General features: G+C 34.3%; 1 protein-coding gene across 1 annotated transcript in view; it reads right to left on the bottom strand.

Moving 5' to 3' along the window:
- Positions 1-21,441, bottom strand: part of tmprss15 (transmembrane serine protease 15) — a 22,210-nt gene extending 769 nt beyond the window's left edge. The window contains exons 1-26 of the mRNA XM_079394278.1: positions 21,313-21,441; positions 20,206-20,353; positions 18,321-18,434; positions 15,366-15,499; positions 14,168-14,235; positions 13,628-13,776; positions 13,433-13,462; positions 12,807-12,953; positions 11,646-11,754; positions 10,794-10,903; positions 10,579-10,716; positions 9,766-9,915; positions 7,965-8,070; positions 7,417-7,564; positions 6,867-7,008; positions 6,687-6,776; positions 6,420-6,545; positions 5,563-5,703; positions 5,369-5,479; positions 5,149-5,281; positions 3,885-3,980; positions 3,743-3,792; positions 3,125-3,329; positions 1,764-1,945; positions 354-449; positions 119-258 (exon numbers count right to left, since the gene is read on the bottom strand). Of these exons, the coding sequence (XP_079250404.1) occupies positions 119-258; positions 354-449; positions 1,764-1,945; positions 3,125-3,329; positions 3,743-3,792; positions 3,885-3,980; positions 5,149-5,281; positions 5,369-5,479; positions 5,563-5,703; positions 6,420-6,545; positions 6,687-6,776; positions 6,867-7,008; positions 7,417-7,564; positions 7,965-8,070; positions 9,766-9,915; positions 10,579-10,716; positions 10,794-10,903; positions 11,646-11,754; positions 12,807-12,953; positions 13,433-13,462; positions 13,628-13,776; positions 14,168-14,235; positions 15,366-15,499; positions 18,321-18,434; positions 20,206-20,353; positions 21,313-21,408 (3,159 nt within the window). The 5' untranslated portion in view covers positions 21,409-21,441. The remainder of the gene's footprint in view (positions 1-118; positions 259-353; positions 450-1,763; positions 1,946-3,124; positions 3,330-3,742; positions 3,793-3,884; positions 3,981-5,148; positions 5,282-5,368; positions 5,480-5,562; positions 5,704-6,419; positions 6,546-6,686; positions 6,777-6,866; positions 7,009-7,416; positions 7,565-7,964; positions 8,071-9,765; positions 9,916-10,578; positions 10,717-10,793; positions 10,904-11,645; positions 11,755-12,806; positions 12,954-13,432; positions 13,463-13,627; positions 13,777-14,167; positions 14,236-15,365; positions 15,500-18,320; positions 18,435-20,205; positions 20,354-21,312) is intronic.
- Positions 21,442-22,951: the final 1,510 nt, after the last annotated feature.

The following is a 22,951-nucleotide window of genomic DNA, read 5'->3' as shown; positions in this document are numbered from 1 at the left end:
ACACACACACACGTACACACACAACCACACACACACACACACATACACACATTCATACATCATATAAGTGGTCAAGTGTGGGTATTTGGACAAAGCTGTGTAAGTGTGCAGTCCACACCTGACAGGAGTCCACTCCTCCTTCAGCGAAGCCGGCGCACAGCATTCGCTCGGTGATGTTGTACTCCGGCAGCCATTCCTGGCACTGCTTGTTGCTTAAAATCGGCACAGAGGCTTCCTGTAACACATCGGCTCTGGGGTCTACAGATCAACAACACACAGAAATATTACAGACTCGAGTCTCTGTTTGCTTCAGAAAAACTTTGCATGCACAGATGTGTTTGTGTCTATCTGACCATCTTCAGCCGTCAGTCCCCAGCCAGCAATAAAACACTTTCTCCCTTCTTCAATCTCAGCTCCAGGATCTGGTAGACAGATGGGCTGGACGTAATCTGGAAGATAATAATCCACTTCTATGGGTTACATTTTCTTTTTAATGCTTGGCAGATCATTTCTTATTATACACAAATCAGTACACTTAAAAATGTTCAAAATCAATCCCACAAAGAAATGTTCAGGTCAGATTGCACCCAGAATCTAAAGGGAAAAAGTATTTAAATGTCATGAAAATAACATCACAACATCATAAAGGGATGATTTTCTTTATGCAAATAATTACTCAGTAAATGAAGCTGCATATTAATTGCACAGGAGTAAATCATGGAAGAAAACGTAGCCTGCATGCTATATACACTACCATTTAAAAGCATTTCTTTAATATTGCAAGAAGTCTAATATTGCATTTTAAACAACTGTTTTCTATTTTAGCATATTTAATTGATCAAAGCTGTATTTTCAGCATCATTACTGCAGTCTTCAGTGTCACATGATCTTCAGAAATCATAATAATATACTGATTTACTGCTCAACAAACATTTCTGATTATTATCAATGTTGAACACAGTTGTGCTGCTCAATATTTCTGTGGAAACCGTGATACATTTGTATTTTTCAGGATTCACAGATGAAGAGAAAGTTCAGCATTTATTTGAAATAGAAATCTTTTGCAATATTATAAATCTCTGTCACTTTCAATTTAATGCATCCTTGCAGAATAAAAGGATTGATTTCTTTGAAACAAATAAATCTGTTGAATGTTAGTGTAAAGTTTGACCACAATGGCATTCATGACTGAAAACTTTCGCACGAAGCTACATCCACATCAATAGGTTCAGCATAACGTCCAAGACCGTCGTTGTATTGGAAACAAACAAAAAAATTACATATATGTGACCCTGGACCACAAAACCAGTCATAAGCATACATTTTTTTAAAATTGAGATTTAGACATCATCTGAAAGCTGAATAAATGATCTTTCCATTGATGTATGGTTTGTTAGGATAGGACAATATTAGAAAATCTGGAATCTGAGGGTGCAAAAAAATCTAAATATTGAGAAAATCTCCTTTAAAGTTGTTCAAATTAAGTTCTTAGCAATGCATATTACTAATCAAAAATTAAGTTTTGATATATTTATGATAGGAAATTTACTAAATATCTTCATGGAACATGATCTTAATATCCTAATGATTTTTGTCATAAAAGAGAAATGTATAATTTTGAGCCAAACAATGCATTGTTGTCTATTGCTACAGATATACCTGTGTTACTCATGACTGCTTTTGTGCTGCAGGACACATATATACCTTTAGCATGCCTATAAAATGAAAAACAGTAAAATACAACTAAAGTTTTGCCTGCGTACCTGTGAAGTTGGCCGGCGTCTGTAAGTGCATCAGAGCGAAGTCCGACTCCTTGGTCCTCTTGTTATAGCGCTGGTGCATGATCACGCGGTCGATCTGATGTGTTTGTCTGCTGGAGGTATCCGAGCCGAACTGAGAGTGAAGACCCAGCACCGCCGCCCAGTTTGACAGGTGCACGTTCTTTCTACAGGATCAAACCCTCGTTCAGTCTCTCAGCGCTTCTTTGTGTTTTACACTGACCAGTGTTGGGGAAAGATACTTTTAAAAGTAATGCATTACAATATTGCATACGCTCTAAAAAAGTAACTAATTACGTTACTTAGTTACTTTTTATGGAAGGTAGTGCATTGTGTTACTTTTGCGTTACTTTTTAAATCTGGCCAGGGCTTGTTTGTTTGTTTGTTTTTAATATAAAACGTTCTATTTTTAACAAATGAAAAAGCACTTTCACACCAAAGAGTGAAATGAATGGGTTTCGCTTCAGGCTGAAGGAAAAGTAAATTCATGACTGTACAGTAGAATACAGGAGAAAGGTCAACACTCCTTAGCAATAAAAAAAACCCAAAGAAGCACAAATGTTAGTTTATCTAAAGTCATTTTTGCTTATTATTATGGTTAAATTGGCTCATCAAAGGTCAGCAGCAAAGACATTGGTTAATAGAATGGGATTAAATACATAAAGGTTATTTGTGTTATTTACTTTTTGCACTGCAGATGGATGTGTACTTTTGTGTGTGTGTGTGTGTGTGTGTGTGTGTGTATTGTGTAATGTGTACTGCTGTGAATTAATGTTAGACTGGAAACGCTATGGGATGTGAGACAATGTTTGGAAGAAATTCCAACAATAAAGTGAAAATTTAATTGAAATTGAATTGAATTAACATATTTAATTATTGCAGGTTTGCGTCATATTCTGAGTTTGCATTTCGCTGTTTTAATCTATACCATAATTTAAAACATACTAATAATAAAAATAGCCTGAATGCACTGTAAGTTGCTTTGGATAAAAGCATCTGCTAAATGCATAAATGTAAATCATTTTGAGGAATACTGAATTGTTTTTGTAAGTGAGATGAATTAATGCATGTTTCCGTTTAGTCTAGAACTACAGTAAGATCATGTTCACACACAACGCCTCTGTATTTCTGATTTCTCTCAACATGGCAACCCCAGAGCTGTCAGTCAAGACATGAGAAACAAAGTAACCGGCGTTACTAATTTGAAAAAGTAACTCAGATATTTTCTTGTAAATTAAAAAGTAATGTGTTACTTTACTAGTTACTTAAAGTAATCTGATTAGGTAACTCACGTTACTTGTAAAGCATTACCCCCAACACTGACAGTGACAGTATACACTGCTTACCCATAAACACAGTGTGCGGCTGTGATCAGCCAATCCCTGTCAATCAAACTGGCTCCGCACACATGACCGCCCAACCAGTGCAGAGACACTATCCATGGCCACGCCCCTTTCTGGGCGTCCTGTCCACCCACCACTCGGCCCGCTTTGTTTCCGTCTGTTTCCACGCTAGTCTCTCTTTTTAAGGGGACTTTACGGGCACCACATGCTGTAAACAACAAAAGATGTTGCATGTATATTATATTATTTACTGTAAAAAATCTAAAAGTTGAGAAAATCTTCTGAAGCTGGCAGCCTTAAACTTTTAAGTTTTCTCAACTTTTGTTTTTTTACAGTATAAATATATATATATATGTGTGTGTGTGTATGCATATATATATATATATATATATATATATATATATATATATATATATATATATATATAATAACCAACGTGTACTGCATTAGGCTAACTGAGACTTGTCATAGCACTTGCATTTTATTGCTCTTTTGTTGGTTTTGATTGCTTCTATTGTCCTCATTTATAAGTGGCTTTGGATAAAAGCGTCTCCTAAATGACTGAATGTAAATGTGATGTTGTATTTCTGCTGATTTTTTGTGAATGATAATCAAACTTACGCTGATTGTTGCAGTGCAGCGACACGATCTTCTCGCTGAGGCACGTATCACTTTAAAAACACACAAAAGAATCTGAAATGAGATTTTATAGCCCAATAAAAAGAGTTTTTTTTCCCATAAAATGTATTATTTTAGTGATTACCTGTGTTTCAGATCCAGAGAGCCGTTAGTGTTCACACTTACAGTAGTAAAGGGAGCATCTCCATCCGTAATGCTGGAGAACCAGGCATCTCCGGACCTACAGACATCAACAAACATCACACTTTTCCCCTATTATTTTAAGCTAACTATTTTAAGCTTTACCCTACAAAGCTACTGTTTCATATTTAATACACACATTTCTAAAGCCTTTAGATTATCATTAAGATCAAAAATTTGTTCACAATCGACTACTTCCCTTTGTTTGGAAGCCTTTCTGCCACTAAATGCACTATTTATAAAAGGACATTATTTTTAGCTCACAATTCTTTTATTTCTTGCAATTCTGATATAAACTCAATTGCAAGTTACAAAGTCCACTTCTAAAGAAAAAGAGTATTGCAAATACTGACAAAATGCCTATAAAGCATGTGGTTAAGTTAAAATCACGTATGTAAACAAGTAGACAGCTTGTTATTCTTTAAAAGGTAATAAGTTTACTCCATATAGTTATTAACTGAATGAACACAGAGATATGAATACTTGGCACATGATACACAGTGAATAGACCCGAGTATGAATGGGTCATTTTGAGTAATAATCTCCAGATGTCACTAAACAGCAAGTTACTGAAGCTAACAACAGAAGCAACCATAAAACACTGTAAATACATCTCAAAAACACCAAAAACAATTTCACCTTATTAATTATTCATGCCCAAGTGCATGATGGGAACAACAGGATCATGACTTTGATATTTACTTAATCTTTGTAAATATAACAAACAATTCCAAGTAAAATATACTTATAAGTTCAAACTTTAAATTCTACAAGCTTAAACTGAGTACTAATATTGAATTTGCCCTTTTTTTATATTCTTGCCTGAACTAAATTAATGTAGAAATGAGTTTTTCTGTAGTATTTACTTCAGCACAAAATCATTTTTATCAGTGTACTGGAGTGATGACTGATGTTTATCATTATATGTAGGTATCAGTTCAGTTTGAGCCTCTAAATAAGACTGAGTTGTTCTTTCCTCATGCACGAGCACATATTCTCATGAGACATATAATCCTGATGAATCAAATGTGCTACTCAACAAAACACATGCATCCTTTTTTTTTTTTTTTTTTTTTACATATTTTTGTCTAAAGGTTCAATAAATAATTACTTTTTTTTGTATTCATTTTTGACTATTATGTCACGTGTCAGGCTTTGCAGGCTGAATATGATCATATTCTCACTGTCTTCAGTGGTTAAGTGGTTACCTGTAGCCCAGGTAGCGGCAGAAGAAGAGCGAGAGCTGAGAGATCCAGTCTTCAGCACAAACCGTGTACAGATGATCCTGGACCTGAAGTCTCAGTCGTTCAGTTGCAGTGACGTTATCTTTGATTATATGCACTAAAACACAGCACAGCCTGTGATCAGTCGCATGAACGGCGTGATTGGATTGGTTAGGGTTTGCTGTGGATCAGATTGTTTTCTCACCACAGTCAGCTTCATCAGAGCCATCAGTGCAGTCTTCTGCTCCGTCACACACACCTGAGCTGGACACACACACTCCTGTGCTGCACTGAAACTGACCGCTGGGGCACGGATCTGCATATCGACCAGAGGTTTATATCATTTCTTAAGCCGTCTCTATGAGATTATGCTGATATAATGCACAGCAGAAGACACACCTGGTTGACCGAGGTTAAGGCCTGTGCTAAAGTTAGCTAGAAAGCCTCTGTCGTTGCCCGACACATCCGTGAAAAGCATGACTGTCATCTGAGAGCTCGTGGAAAACAGATCCGGGAAGGAACGATCCCCAGTCAGGACACCTTCAATGACCAAAACACACATTACTCATGTACATTCTGTGCTAATAAACTTTAACATTATGCAAAAGTAAAAATCATCTGTGTGGTCAATGAAATATTACAATTATTATTAAAAGTATGTGAATATGAACATACTGAGGTCAGTCATTTGTTTTTAAAGAAATTTATATTTTTATTCAGCATTAAATTGATCAAAAGTGAAAGTAAAGACTTTATAATGTTGCAAAAGATTTCTATTTTAAAAAATGCTGTTCTTTTGAACTTTCTATTCATCTGTGAATCCTGAAAAATAAAATGTATCAGTTTCCACAAAATATTGTGCAGCACAACTGTGTTCAACATTAATAATAATCAGAAATGTTTGTTGATCAGTAAATCAGTATATTATTATGATTTCTGAAGATCATGTGACACTGAAGACTGCAGTAATGATGCTGAAAATACAGCTGCAGATCACAGAAATAAATTACAGTTTAACACATATTCACATAGAAAACAGCTGTTTTACATTCTAATAATATTTCACTATTTTATTACTGTATTTGTGATCAAATAAATACAGCCTTGAGCAGAAGAGACGTCTTTAAAAAAAAAAAAATCTTACCAACCATACAACACACACACACACACACACACACACACACACACACACATTTATTAATATCCCCCCATTATCTATAATATAGATGCATTCTGTAAATATATGCAAAAGTCACCTAGCAAATCTGAATAGGGCGTCGCTCCATCTCGAATTTCCAAAACATCATAATTCATCTCTAAAGCAACATCTTGAAAATGCAGCTGGATATTCTGTCCTTCCTTAGCATGTAAAGTCCACACACCTGAGCAACATCAACCATAATAATAAAAGAAATATCATATTAGCAGGTGCAGTTTTCCGTTATTGTTTAGAATCTTCCATAAATTGTTCTGCATTCTTAATGATCACGGCTGAAAGTTAATATGCTGGGTTTAGGACTCACATGAAGCTTTGTGTCCGTAGCCGTTGGGGTAGTTTGGAGAGCTGAATGTGGAGTTGGATTCATACAGGTCAAACGGTCCCCCACAATCCTCTATGATTAATCATTCAAGCTCATCACATGAACACGACTCCTTTGAAATCTTGTGCTAATATAATGACTGCAGCAGGTATAATCGCTCACCTGGTATGAGAGGAGGAGTGGTGGGAGGAGGGACCGGGGTCGGCTCCGGAGGGGCCACTCCACAAGAACCAGGCGCTACACTGATATCATCCAGAGCAATGTCATTCAGAAATCCTGCCCGCTTCTGTGCTTCAAACACCACCTGAGACCAACCAAACAGCTGTTAAAGACCTTCTGAGCATCTTATGTTATGAAATTCAAAGGGATAGTTCACCCAAAAATGAAAATTCTGTCATTAATTACTCGCCCTCATGTCGTTCCAAACCTGTAAGACCTTCGTTCATCTTCGGAACACAAATTAAGATATTTCTGATGATATCAGCGAGCGCTCTGACTCTCATAGACAGCAAGGATCCTAACACGATCAAGGCTCAGAAACGTAGCAAGGAGATCGTTAAAATAATCCACGTGACATCAGTGGTTCAACGGTAATTTTGCGAAGTCTTACAGGTTTTACAGGTTTGAAACGACATGAGGGAGAGTAATTAATGACAGAATTTTCATTTTTTGGGTGAACTATCCCTTTAAGCCTGTTTGTACGTGAGCTGACCACAGCCTCAGCAGTGATGTTAAGCGTGGCTTGACCATAGTTCCAGTTGTCACCATAGTTCCCTTCTTTCTGGAAGAGGACCGTGACGGATGAGCCTTGCTGTGCCGTGACCGTCAGACGCCAAACCTCCTTGCCAAACATGTGATACCTCAAAGAGCACAGGGACAAACAGCTTACAGCGGAGCACACAACAGCACACTTGAGAAGAGCACTGAAATGGGAACTGTGTGTAATATTTTCAGACATATTTACAATTAAATGAAATTGTGTTATAGATAAATTTATATGAAACTAGCTGAACTTTAGTCTTATGGCTCAAAAAAAGCATGCCTTCTCCAATATATACTCATAAATATTATATGCAAGTACGTTTTTAAAATGTGCTTTAAGATTTAAAATGCACATACAATACTTCTTCACAAGAGATGTACACATACTTGATTACTTCTAGCATTTTATCATCTTAATTTGCATTTATAGTCATTTTCATACAATGTACACAAATAAGCTGAATTTTTCCAAATGTTACCGCGGGGAGAAAAACTAACCAGAATTGCAGACACACTGATTCCTTTGTAGGAGTCAGAGGAAGACTGTATATACGGATTTTTTTATTCCAGCTTCCAGGGGTCCGAGGGGTCACAATGTAGTACCCTATGAGATAAATACCTATGTTCGTTACAGTACATCAGGTATGCAAATCGTATAAATAAGAGCAATAATTAATCAAATATAGCTGCATGCTGGAGTTAAGAGGCAAGCAAAGCAGCGAGCATTAAACTGCAAAAATAGATTTTAGTCAAAATATCTGAAAAATCATAAATACATTTCCATTCATGCATTTAGCAGACGCTTTTATCCAAAGCGACTTACATCTTTAAAAGCAAGAAATTCTCTAAACCAGATAGTTAAATGGTCGAGGCGTTTGGTGGGTGAGTCACAGTTGGATCCAACTTCGTTGTATACCAGACAGTTGCAACGAATGGCTACTTCTATTTTAAATGATGAATCCCACCCTTTGCACAGTGAGTTTCAGCTTCTTCCTTCTGGACGGAGGTTTTTAATTCCGAGGTGTAAAACAAAGCGACATAAAAATAGCTTTGTTCCTGCTGTTTTAACTGTGTTAAATAAGCTGTAGGATGGGGGAGTTTTGGGTATATTTATATTACTTATTATGTTTTATTATGTCTTATGTTTTTTTTTGTTTGTTTTTTTTTTTTTAAATGTGCTTGAATTTGTGTCATGGATGGTTGTCATTGTCATTTACTGCAAGACAAATTTACCTGCGGGTATGAATAAAGTAACCTAACCTAACCTTACCTAACCTGTATGGCGCACTGAAACTTAAAAGGTTAGTTCACCCAAAAATGAAAATGATGCTGTTATTTACTCACCCTCAAGGCATCCTAGGTGTATATAACTTTCTTCTTTCAGACAAATTCAATCAAAGTTATATTAAAAAATTGTCCTAGCTCTTCTAAACTCTATCATTGCAGTCAGTGGGTCAGTCCAAAACACGTCAAATAAAGTGTGAGCATCCGTAATAAAACTTGCCTCACATGGCTCCGGGGGATGAATAAAGGCTCCTTTAGTGAATCCATGCGTTTTTGTAAGAAAAATATCTATATTTCCAACGTAATAAACACTTTTTCCGCAGGTTTTTTTATGGATTAGTGCACTTTATTTTACGTCTTTTGGACTACAAACACCTAGGATGCCTTGAGGGTTGGAGAAACATGGACTAATTTTCATTTTTGGGTGAACTAACCCTTTATGAGGCCAGTCTTGTAATTTTTGGTCAAACCATTCAGAATTTATAAGCAAAAATAGCAATTTTTTATATCTGCTGATCACTAGGTGGCGCTGCGCCGAAACTGTGCAGGTAGCCTCAGGTCATGGATATTATAACACACTCCAAGTTTGGTCTCAATAAGCATTGTGGAGATATAGCCTCACCTCCGCTTTGGCATGCTTTTCGCCAAATTCGTTCCCGTGCTATTCAAGAACTGTTTGAATACTCAACTTGAATTCCATGACTTTTAGTCAGCATGCTCTGAAGATGATCTGGCTCGTTTTTGTAAAAATTGGAGCAATAGGGTAGGAGGAGTTGAAAAAATGTTTTTTTTATTCAAAATGTCAAAAATCGATCCTTCAGAGGAAAAAAATATTTTTTCAAAAAGTCATTAGCATAAACATGAGTGCAAATTTAAGCTGGTGCTAGAGTTTTTGAGTTAGAGACTTCAAATTTGCTATGGTTAATGTTGAGACTGTCCTCTATCTGTTACATTTTACCATACGGTTCGGAGCTGCCACAGATTTCCAGAGCGGAAGAAGAAGAAGAAATGGCACCTGATTGGTCTCCGGTCGTGTGATCAAAGCTTGGGCCGGTGTCGGGTGGGAGATTAGCGCCTTGTGCTCGTAACCAGTCACCATCGTCATCAAAATCTTGCCTCCAGAGACAGAAGTTCTCTTCAAAGGAACAGTTTATCTTCTCTTCATCTACCAAAGACCACAGCATTCAATAAAAACTTGACGTTATAACTCTGAATATGATCAAATTTGGCATTTTTGCACTTCAGGTTTTCTGAATGAGAATCTAACTCAAACTGTACAACTTTCAGATTACTTTCCACTTCTTGAAAAGCTTCAGGCTGTGCGCATTTGTGAAGATGATCTTTTAAGAGCCATAAACTGGCCACACACTGCAAAAAATTTTCTTAGTATTTTTGTCTTGTTTTCTAGTATAAATATCTAAAAATTCTTCAATCAAGATGCATTTACTTGAGAAGTACAAAGATTTAAGATATTATGTCTTGTTTTCTAAAAACAAAAGAAAATAATCTTAATTCAAAGGCTGAACAAGATTATTCTTCTTGCCCTATTGGCAGATATTTTTGCTTGTATTAAAAACTTTTTTTTCAGAAAATAAGACATAATATCTCATATGATTTCAAGTAAATGCATCTTGATTGAAGAGTTTTTAGATATACAAAAATACTAATTAAGAAAATAATTTTTTGCAGTGCAGAGCTTATTTTCTGCAATAAAACCACAACGCTCGTCGCTACAGCACTCTATATGCCTGTGAATAAAGTAGAGCACTCTATAAACGGATTCAATGGCAGTATAGTATTTTCAGAATTAGCTGAACTCAACACCCACTAGAGAGATCTTTGACGTTCTCTGCCGTGTAAGTGGCGTTGAATCCTTGAAGGCTGTTGCTGTAGTCTGCGAAAAACTCAACAGTGGCTTCATGAGATAAGAGCCAAATGTGTCCAGGTGATGCACCTGAGACGGAGTCTGAAAGAGAAAGCTGAAGTGAAGACTTCAGAAGCCCAACACTTCTCGTAATACAAGGGTTGTACAGTGGATCTCACGTGTCAGTGTTTTCGTGGGGCCTGTGCCCTCGTACAGCCTCAGAACGTCGATGTCCTGCTCCGTATGGAAAGAGTGGAAGACTATTTTGACGGCCAAGCCCTCAGTCACTCTGTGTGTCAAATTATATTTTATAACACCAGAAATATCTTCCAAATACATTCATTAATTTTCAGGATGTTGGAGAAGTTGTGCTGAACTTAAAGCTCATTACACTCATATATGCTATACTTGTAAAGTTTGCAAAAAATTCTGGAAAGAAGTCATTCAGGTAATAGAAGATAATATAATAAAGATACAAAATTTTGGAGAAGGCAAGAATTGGTTCGATTTAGTTTCTAAAGTACATGAAAAGGATATCATATACGAAATTAAAAGTTAAATTATACATTTTGAAAAGTTATGGGCACCTCTAAAATCAGAGTATACATATTATACATATTATATGAATTACACTTTACATAATCCTCCCTCCTTTTTCAATTTATTTACCATTTTATTTAATATTATTATCAATTGATGTTTAAAGGGAATTAGTGTTATAAGAGTTTTGATATGAATATGTGACTGTTCTGTATTTTATTAAATTTTTTAATATTCTTTGCCCTATTTTTCATATGTAAAAGTGTTTATGTATGTAATTGTTATTGTCAAATTATTATTATTTATCTGTTTGGTAAATAAAAAAAGAGAACAAGAGAAAGTAGAAGGAAAAATAAGGAATAACTATTGGTAAAAAAAAATATTGTCTTCAAAGGAAAAATTCACTTGTATAATTGTATTAAATGTGTTTTTGAATTGAAAGACATAATAAAGTATGAAAGAGTTTTGAGATTGTGTGATGATCATATTACCGTATGATCCATCGGCAGTCTGTGGGACTATCATAGACCTCGGGAAAGTTTGTGGAGTGGAAGGATCCGGTCGGACCGAGCAGAAGAAACTGACCGTCACACTCTGTTGCTATATCACATGAAAGACACTTTATGCATCACAATAAATGCATCTCAAAAACTCTAATATTGTGTATAAATATATAGGGAAAAGGCGCCTATTATTTTCATCTAAACCACTAGGTGCCAGAAAAACGTGGCTCAGCTCTTTCCAAAACATCCGCTTTTCAAGATGCAGGCGTATATTTGTCTGATCTTTGACGCGATCGTGATTCTGAGCTTACTTCATCTAATATTTGATGTTTTTTCAAATGTAGATTTAAGTAGCAAATGAGAATCGCTAAAATAAATGCATATATTTTAAATGCATTTTTTATTTTGTTTAAGATAATTAAAGCAACAGTTTTTAAATAATGAAAGGGTATGTAAAAGTATGATATTTGGGGTAAAAAGCGCCCCTGCTGTTGGGGCTAAAGGTGCAGTAATTAACATGATAATTAATAGATGCTGACTTTTCCATTTGTTGACATGACATGGTTAGATTCAGATGGTAAATATCATATATGTTGGGTGTATATATTAGAGATAATCACATGTTTAGAATGAAACCATCATATTTAAATACGCGATATTAATCATATCATAATAAAATATCATTTGTTGTTACTACTGTAAATATATATTCAATTATTGTGGGATCTCCTTCAATGCTTTCAGCATCTTTACTTTTTTAGATGATTTTGTTCCTGTATTTTAAAATATAGGTTTTATATTAACATATTTTATTGAACAAAACCTAATTATTTTATTTTTTCAAGATAAGCAGAAAATAGTACTAACTTTGCTAAAGTGATTGTTTTAAGTATTAACTTACATTATTAAAAACAAATATATATATATTTTAGCTGAAGTATTTGTATAAATACCGTGTGCCTTTTACCCCATGCCCTTGCCGTCTCATACATTTATATGAGTTTTAACAAAAATGACTTTTATGATTTATTTTCCCACAAACTCTGTCACTCCATAAATGTTCAATAAAAACAATTCTGCGATCATAAACTTTGGGCGCAGTGAAAAGCACATTTTTTGTTAGGTTGTGAAAATGTCTGGAGGACGTACCGCAGAGAGAGTGCTCCTCATCAGAGCCGTCAGCACAGCTCTGTTCTCCGTCACAGACGTCAGACGGAGGAACACATGCGGCTCCGTCAGCACAGGCCTTCTGTCCTTCTGGACACTTCACTGCAGTGACTGACAGCAGACGCACCGCTATTACCAACACGTACAAGCATCTTCACTTTTTAAACAAATCAGGCATTTTTACAAACATTATAAACTACACAATACCACTCAATGAAAATGAAATGTTTTTGAATGAAGTCTCCTATTTTCCGTTCATAAATAGATTAAAAACTGTAATATTGTAACACACAAAAGGAGTTTCACACATTCCCATTCAAATAAATCCATTTTAACCAAATATCTTGATGTTGATTTTTAATGTTGGGCTGGTGTTGATGTTGAGTATTTTTTTTTAAATCATTTTAAAATGATTAATAATTAATTATTTATAATTTAATAATTATTAAAAATATATATATTTAGCTTTTTGATCCATAATATCACATCCATCCCACATTTATATCATAATGTGATTTTATTCTCTAAATACAATCAAAGCAACAAGACTTTGTCCCTGACATGACGTGTCCCTCAGATTGAGCAATAAAACCTCCCGCAAGTCTCACCTGCTCCTGCTGTGGCTGTAGCTGGTTTATCTGAGGGTAGAAGTTAGAAATGCATCAAATCAGCTGAAAACCACTCCAAACTAAGAGTTGCGTAAATTAAATGAAGTCTATTAAATGAACTATTAAAATCTCATATGGAGATGTTTAGACACAATCCATGGATATGAAAGTATAGATATGTCTTGAGGACATTACCTGTGACCTGCACGCTGCCGATGTCGATCACGAGTCCATCATCTGAACCTTCAGCCTGCTGTAAACCAGCGACTAACTGCTCCTGAACCGTCTGCCGATCCAGAACGCCTCGGAAGACCAGCTCAAAAAACACAACCACGCTGCCTTCACTGAGAACACACACCATTCACACGCAACGGCAGAAATAACAAGACTTTTAGAGAGAATTCATCTTTCATTATTTTTCTGATCTGAACTTTTAAGCATAAACCTTATACCATGTTTTTTTATGCATTAAACTACACAAACAAACAATAAATAAATAAATAAATGAGTGTCTCTCTAGTAAATTTACCTTGTTTTAAAAATATCTAAAATAGAAATTCTCATTAAGAAAATGTTTGTTTTTTTTGCACTGAAGGATTTCACAAACTCACAGCTGTTGGTTAGTTTTTATTTCAAAGCACATTTCTAGAACCTGAATGCATGGACAAAATATTAAAAAAGATGAACTTATTTGCTGTGTTTTTAGCTTAGAGGCTTTAATATATAAAGTCTGACCTGAATTGATTGACCTTGGAGCTTCTGAACTGCTCTTTAAGGGACGTACGACTGTAAGCGTCATTGATCTGCAGAGAAAACTGATGTATTATTATCACATAATAATACTGATCGTATCAGTTAGTCAATAACTTACAGCATGAAAAGATATGCGTTACAATCATTAGGATTTCATCATGAAAATAGGTTTAAAAAATGTAAAATTATAATTTACGACATTAAGCTTATCATTAATTTACTATTTTTCTATTTGAATTTGGACATTATTTTCATGACAATTATGCAATTTAATTCTCAAAATTATCATTATACATATACATAATATTATAATATAATTATAAAATATAGTGCTGTCAAATAATTAATCGCATCCAAAATAAAAGTTTTTGTTTATAAATAAATAAATAAATATATATATATATATATATATATATGTGTACTGTGTATATTTATTATGTATATATAAATACACACACATGCATGTATATATTTAAGAAAAATATGTTGTTTATTTATTAAATATTTTTTATAATATAAATTATACGAATATAAATATAGACATACAAATACATGTAAATATTTTCTATATATATATATATATATATACTGTATGTGTGTGTTCATATATGCATAATAAATATACACAGCACACATATATTATAGAAATTTAAAAAATGTATTTGTATGATTAATCGTTTGACAGCACTAATAAAATAACAAATATTGTTGTTATAATATAATAAATTATAAATGTATATTCTCATTGACATTTTAAAGCAATGTCTACAGTATTATTGTAATAGTTTCTCTCTTATAGGCTGTAGTGTCATGTACCATGATGTGGAAATTCATTTCTGGGGATTTCTCATATTCCTAACGCTAACGTAGAAAACATATAGTTGTCAAAACAAAAACAAAAAAAAATTGTTGTTTTGGTTCAAAAATGTCTTCTTTTCTTTGGATTTAGAGGTAAAAACGAGTCAAACATGTTTCGGCATGCTTCATGATTCATCCGATGAATTAAAGAAACAGTCCACCCAAAAATGAAGAATCTGTCATGTTTACTCATCCTAAAAACAGTATGACTTTCACTGTCTGCTCCTCTGAATAAAGTCCGTCATACAGGTTTGGGCTGATATGAGGCTGAGTAAATGATGACAGGATCTTGACCTTGGGTGAATTATAGTTTGAGCTGTACCTTCTGCTCGCTGTCGTAGGCCAGAGCTTTGAACGCTGTGCTGTGTTTGTCCAGCAGCTCCTCGGTGAAGACGCTTCCGTTAGAGATGACGAGGATCCCGCTGAACTCGGAGCCGCTCTGCTCTCCTCCAGCATCTGAAACATCACACACCTCCAGCAGACCAGAACGTACTATACTTCAAGCTTATTTTATTAAGTATACTGTTAAGTAAAGTTCAAATATATATAAGTATACTTTATACAAATATCAGTGTACTAGTAGTATACTCGTAAGTGTAATATCTCAATACTCCTTGAGACTAAATTAGCCCACTTTCTAGTATATAAACGTATACTTGTAAGTATACTTTAAGTATAACAGTAGTAAACTTTGAGTACACAACTAGTTTACATCAATGTTATTAGCTTGTACTTCAACTATAGTCTCAGTAAACTACTAGTTTAGTAGTTTTATACTGCAAGTATACTGGTAAGTTTTCTTTAAGTGAACTTTACATCATACTTTAAGTATACTACTATGTCCCTATTTAGGTATTAATTTGTATATGATTTGTTATATGAATATCTGAACATACAAAACATCAAAAGAAAGAACAGGATATCTGCTTGTAAGCAAAACCTTTTATTCTAGCTTCATGCATTCTTTTTTTAAACACTTGAATGTAAGTTTCATAAATAAAAATAAATAAAATATATATATTCTAGGAGCACAAGTATTTATTTCAAAGATGCTTGCTTTACATGCTCTTTTGTAGTTACTTTAACAATATTGTTTATTACCTTATATGTCCAAAAACTGTCATTTTCACACAAACAACATTTTGTTGCCACATTTTACAAAAATCAAGATTGAATATATTTGGTCAAAATCAGGCTATTAAAGACAATATTGGCTGATTAGACCGCAATGATGACCTAAAATGCAAAATGTTTGCCCTCTCTCTCTTCACCGTTCCCACATCTCAGACCTCAAATACATCAAATGTTACCTTTTTTAGACATAGCTTTTGAAGTAGAGAGTAAAGAAAACACTATATAAAACAACCAGGGTTCAGTTGCATGAACTTAGCCCCTAGTTTGACCAACTAGCAGCTGCCTTACTTTTCCAATACAAATAAGACCAATCTACCTTTTCATAACTGAATTTAAAACATAATACCCAGTCTTGAAGAAAACAAATTAGATGACTAACTTTTTAAGACTAGTCTAAACAGATTATGCAACCGGCCCCAGTTGATTATTTACCCTTGTAAGACCCCTCCAGCCTCATAAAAACACTTTCTCATTGGATCTAAGCAAATCTCATAGGTGACCTATTTTGATCTGAAAAAAGTGAGTTGTCACTGAAAGGTGAGGAGTTTGCATCTATGCATACCTGTGTTGTCTAGAGCGAGCCAGGTGACGACGCTGAGTCCCACACAAACCACGAACAGCAGAAGCAGAAGCGTAGCGAGCAGCAGCTCCGCAGACGACAGACCACACGTTCTTCTGGACATCGCACTCATAACACTCAAACCTGCAAACTCACAGCTGACGCCGCGCTCCACCGCTTCTAATACACTTCTGTGCTTGTTATACAGCCTAGCAATAAACTTTTATTGAACAGCAACTAATATTGTTGATTAGAACCAAGTGCCATTTCACCAGCATTTCCAGAAAGCATTAATAAAAGGAGTAACGCAAGAGGAAGCAAAAATATCATGTTCAAAAGCTTGGGCTTTAAATATCATTTCTACACACTGTCAAATCATTCCTCTAGATATCTAGATATATTCCAGAATGAAGTTATCACCATGTGCGGAGAAAACTAACCCGTCCTCCCACCTTAACCTTCAGGAAGAATCCTCAAATACACTTCTTGTGTGATTTTTACTGTACATTCCTGCCACGGTCACCACTAATAACCTACTCCTAAATATAATGAAACTTCACATTTTCTGTAAAGCATCTTATTTTTTATTCAAAAATACAGTAAAACAGATTTATATATATTTTTAGATTTTTATTTATTTTTTTATATATATGTTCACTCCTGTTCAAAAGTTTGGGTCTGTAATATTAATTAATGTTTCTGAAAAAAGCCTCTCCTGTTCATCCAGGCTGCATTTATTTGTTTAAAAATACAGTAAAAATTGTGAAATATTATTACACTTTAGAACAGCTGTTTTCTATGTGAATATGTGTTAAACTGTAATTTATTTCTGTGATCTGCAGCTGTATTTCCAGCATCATTACTCCAGTCTTCAGTGTCACATGATCTTCAGAAATCATAATAATATACTGATTTACTGCTCAACAAACATTTCTGATTATTATCAATGTTGAACACAGTTGCCGATATTTTATTTTTCTGGATTGACAGATAGCTCAGCATTTATTTGAAATAGAAATCTTTTGTAACATTAAAACATGTTTTTTGACACCAGCACCAACTGCAATTCTCTTGTACTTGAAGACATTTATTAAGTCTAAAGTCTGAAGGTAATATTTATTGCATCTTATCATATTAGTTATAATTCAAAAGAGGGAGAGGTTTTGGCTGAAGGCTAGTCGAGGTAATAAGAGTCAACATTTGATGTTAGAAACAGCTATAAATTACTATCCAGCATAAATGTGACATTTTATGTGACGTTAAGCTTTTATGCTCCTATAAAAATGTCACTGTAGATGAGGCACCAATCAATCATTGTTCTATTGACGTTCTAATCACCAGAGCGGAGACGCAAAGCCTTGCTGAATGTGAACGCAAGATGAAGTTGCAAAAAAACATTTCAGATCATCAGATTTGCGCTTCACTATTTCCAGAAACAGTAGTGTGCATTCAGAAGGCTTTATTAGAGCACTGACAGGTTTACAGCGGACAGTCTCTGTACAGCTCTTTATATTCTACCTGAGCCAATAAAAGAAGATGCACACTTGGTTTTGATTTTTCTCAGCGTTTACTCTCTAAACTTACATTGGCACAGCTCAGTCTGTGGAGAGATGCGTTCTCGTGCATAGACTGGAGACCAGAGTACACGGACCACTGGAGAGGAGGACAGAAGCACGCGTCCAGACGTCTGCCGTATACCTAACACACAAATACACAACATCTGGAGCTGTATTAAACATTCCTGTGGAGTTATTATGCAGGACAACAAATTCATTCATTTAGTTTTTTAATCTTATTTTCCCCCAAGTGTGCTCTGTTTGGAATGAAAGTTTATTGATTATTATATTTTTGTTTTTGTTTTTTCATCATTATTACATTTTTTTGTTTGTTTTTTCATCATTATTATATTTTTTTGTTTGTTTTTTCATCATTATTATATTTTTTGTTTGTTTTTTCATCATTATTATATTTTTTTGTTTGTTTTTTCATCATTATTATATTTTTTTTTCATTACTATATTTTCTTACATATATATGAAGTTTATTTGCAAAAAAAGATAACTCTTTTTATTATGTTGTCATGTTTTTATTGTGTTAGTTAGCTGTATTTTCTAGTTATTTTTTAACCTAATTTCATGAGCTGTAAGCTCTAATCATCAAAATTAAAACAAAAATACTTTTGAAATGTTTTACTTTACATGTAATGAATCTAGAATATACGAAAGTTTCACTTTTTGAAATAGGTTACTTTTTCACAATATTCTAATTTTTTTAGATGCACCTGAATATATATATAATAGTTTTTTTCCCCTGTTATGTTATTATGTCTCTTATGTTAAGTTATATTTTCTCGTATGTTACCATGTCTCTCCAGCCGCAGGCTTCATTAGGATCGATCGCCACAGCTGGACTGCTATTTACATTCAGAAAAACAGCATCTGCACTGCAGGACACAACGATGGGAAATAATGGCATTTGTAAAATTAAAATAAATGTTACACAATTAAAAAATAATGAACACACCACATGGCATTTCAAAATGCTAAATATTACTCTCTATTATAAAAAGAATACCATTCAAACGTTTGGGGTCAGTAAGAAGACGTCTCTTCTGCTCACCAAAGCTGCATTTATTTGATCAAAAATACAGTAAAGCAGTGAAATATTATAATGTAACACAGCTGTTTTCTATGTGAATATGTGTTAAACTGTAATGTATTTCTGTGATCTGCAGCTGTATTTTCAGCATCATTACTGCAGTCTTCAGTGTCACATGATCTTCAGAAATCATAATAATATACTGATTTACTGATCAACAAACATTCCTGATTACTATCAGTGCTGCTCAATATTAGTTTAAAAAAGCATTTAAACAGAAATATTTTGCACCCATTTAAACTTTATTGTCCATTCTTCACTGTATTTTTGATCAGTTTAATGAAACTTACTGATTAAAAGTAATAATTCCTTTCAAAAACCAAATCTTTCCGATCCCAAACCTCTGAACAGTAGAGCATGTATAAATATAAACTGAATCTGTCCTGCAGGTAGGAATAAAACCCTCAGTAGAAAGCACTTTGAAACACTGTCCCAAATCATGCTATCAGTTCTAAATAGTGTGCAATATTATAAGTAGTGTGTGCCAAATCATATTTACTAAAGTGTTCATCTATTCATGCTTTTTGAGCAAAATATTACCCTGAAAGCAACAGAAGAGGAGAGTATTGAGATGGCTGAATTTAAAGTACTCTGGGGAAGCAAGACCCCAGTTTTGACCTCTGAATAAGTGCTTACTATCATAAACAGAAGCATTGGAGTGTTTTTGTAATATGACACACCTGTCGGCTATCAGTCCCGTCCCCATATGGTATGCAAACGCCTCATTTCTATGATAACATCCATCTAAAAATAGCACAGCACAAGCATTCTGCTGTTGTGGATGTTAAACACCCGTTTTAACAGTTACCCACCGGCTCTCTGCCGTAACCTGATTGGCTGCCCATAGAGCCAGATTCCATTGAGAAGAGCGACTGCGTAGGGAACAGCTTCAGCGTGCTTATAATAAACACATCCATACTGTCCCTCTCTGAATATACGCACCTCGTCTACTGGACCTGCCTGGTGCACGGGAATCAGATATAAACATACGGGTTTGGAGAGGATCGCACATTTCCCATTTAAACAGAAACATATTACATTCATATTTAGATAAGATAACATATTTTAAATATAAACACTAACACATACAATTTAAATAATAATAATAATAATAACAACTATATATTAAAAAAAACTCATAAATAAATAACCATTAACGTTATAAATGACATTACATAACAAAAAATAATAATTATATATATATATATATATATATATATATATTCTTATATTTTATATAAATATATTTAATATATAAACAACATATTTTCTTAAATGCATACATGCACATGTTTGTATTTATATATACATAATAAATATACACAGTACACAATATACATGTATTATGTAAACAAGAACTATTACTTTGGATGCGATCCATCATTTGACAGCACTAATATATATATATATATATAATTAGGAAATTCCAATTTAAGTCATGATAATAATAATAATAATAATAACCAAAGAAATAAATAACATTACAGCAATAATAAATGACAAGTATAAATAAATAAAACATTGATAGATACTACTACTAATAATAACAATAATAATAATAAACTAACTATAATAAATTACATTTAAGCAAATACAACAAACAAAAAAATAAGCAAGCAAACAAACAAATGACTAAATAAAAACCTTTATAGTTCTACAGGAGACAAAAGTATCCAACAGATATTACTCTTTAAAATGTTGATACATTTTTAGATCAGTTTGTTACTTCAAAACCCCAAAAGCTTGTGTAATTCAATGATTAAAATATGATTAGTTCTTTGACATAATGCTCTAAACGCCAGTAAACGTAGCTACTAAAGAAACATGTGCAGCAAAAACAGATTTATCAAGAGAATTATTGTCAATGCATATCAATAACCACTGAACAGGTGAATGATGAAGATGAAGATGAAGATCACCTGCAGGAACAGCTCGAACAGAATCTCCTCCGTCACACAGCTGTGGATGTTTCCCACGAGGACCGTCTTGTCTTGATCTCTGTCTCTGTCAAACATTCTCTGAGGCGAGGTTAAGGTGTGAAATGCAAGAAGAGTGATGTTTTGCCGGTTGTTGGTGTCTCTCTCTGCTGTGTCGTGATGAGTAGTGCGTTGCGACAGCGCAGTCCCGCAGTCAGGCGCCAGAGGACGACACCGGAACATGTAGACAGAGCAAAACATCACGTTTAAAAGTGCCTTTGCTATTCATTTTAAAGAAAGAGAGGCACACTCACTTTTCACTCTCATAATCACCTGTGTGGAGTGACGTCATCCGCTAAATATCACCTTGACAACAACTGATTCAAAGTAAAAATACAAATAAAAAATAAATAATAACACGCCACTTGTTTTTTTCTTTCTAGGCAATTACATGCACACACTGAGTACAACTTAACTTTTTTTTTCAATTCTAAAAACAGATAACAATGAAACTGAAATAAATGTTGATGTATATGCTGATTAATACGTTTTCTCTGAGAAGGCAAAGGAGGCAGTGTCTCCTCATAATATCAAAATACTGAATGAGAAGAAAATTAGTAGTGCAAAAATATAACAACGCCAATATTACAACATATAACTCGTTTTCTAAAGAAACGACAGCGAGCCCAGCAGGTAAACACGTCTGTCGTGCCTCCCCTGAGCCCACTGAGTTTTAACAGACCCCCCATAGCATGCCAGGAGTTTGCTGGGGGTTAGAATTTAATTTTATTCAAATTATTTCAATTTGTGTTTACAAAATGTGTAAATATGAGAAATCTGTCAAGATCTTGCTGTTGAATTTTGTCATTTTGAAAGTTCAATAAAAAAAGAAGAATGGGGGGGGTATGTGAGAGGAAGCAATGCCTTCATCACCATGTGATTGGATATGACTGGTTACTTCGTCTGTGATTGGCTCAACGCTTGTATTGATGGGCGTTCACAAATCAGTCTGAATGAACAATATAATGACTTTGATGGGAAAACTAATTTAAAAAAGTAAACAACTCACACACTTAGATTTAGCCACCTTGTTACGTCAAAATAAGTCTTGAAGCGGCTTGAAACATGATCTGTGGGAGTTTTTAGTGAGTACTCATCCATGTCTGTGAACAATATTTACCGAGCTTTGATGACTGATGATCCGAAAAATAAAAAAATTGGTAAAAGTTAAAACTATTAAACTAATTAAAAGGTATAGCTGAACATTTAAATTGTTACTGCATTGAGTTATTATTTTGGAATAAATATAAATCATTAGGAGGCGTTCTGCTACTGGAACATGTTCATAGTTTGTGATGAACTACACCTGTTGTGGCAAAAATGATAAATATGTAACTTGAAATTAAATTTAAATGACAATAAAAAGTCAGCACCATTGCACTACGAGCGTCCCGAGTTCGAATCCCGACTCCCGCCCCTCATCTCTCTCCCACTTCACTTCCGGTCAGTTCTGATCTGTGCTATCATAATAAAAAGGTGAAAATGCCAAAAAAAAATCTACAAATTACAATAAAAAATTTTAACTTAAAACTTTTTAAATTTTTCATTTGAATGTTATTTTGACAATTAAACGCAGAATACA

The sequence above is a fragment of the Barbus barbus genome, assembly GCF_936440315.1.
Source record: "Barbus barbus genome assembly, chromosome: 36".
Taxonomy (NCBI): domain Eukaryota; kingdom Metazoa; phylum Chordata; class Actinopteri; order Cypriniformes; family Cyprinidae; genus Barbus; species Barbus barbus.
Note: the sequence above shows the minus strand (reverse complement) of the source record. Positions and strands in the feature narration are given on the sequence as shown.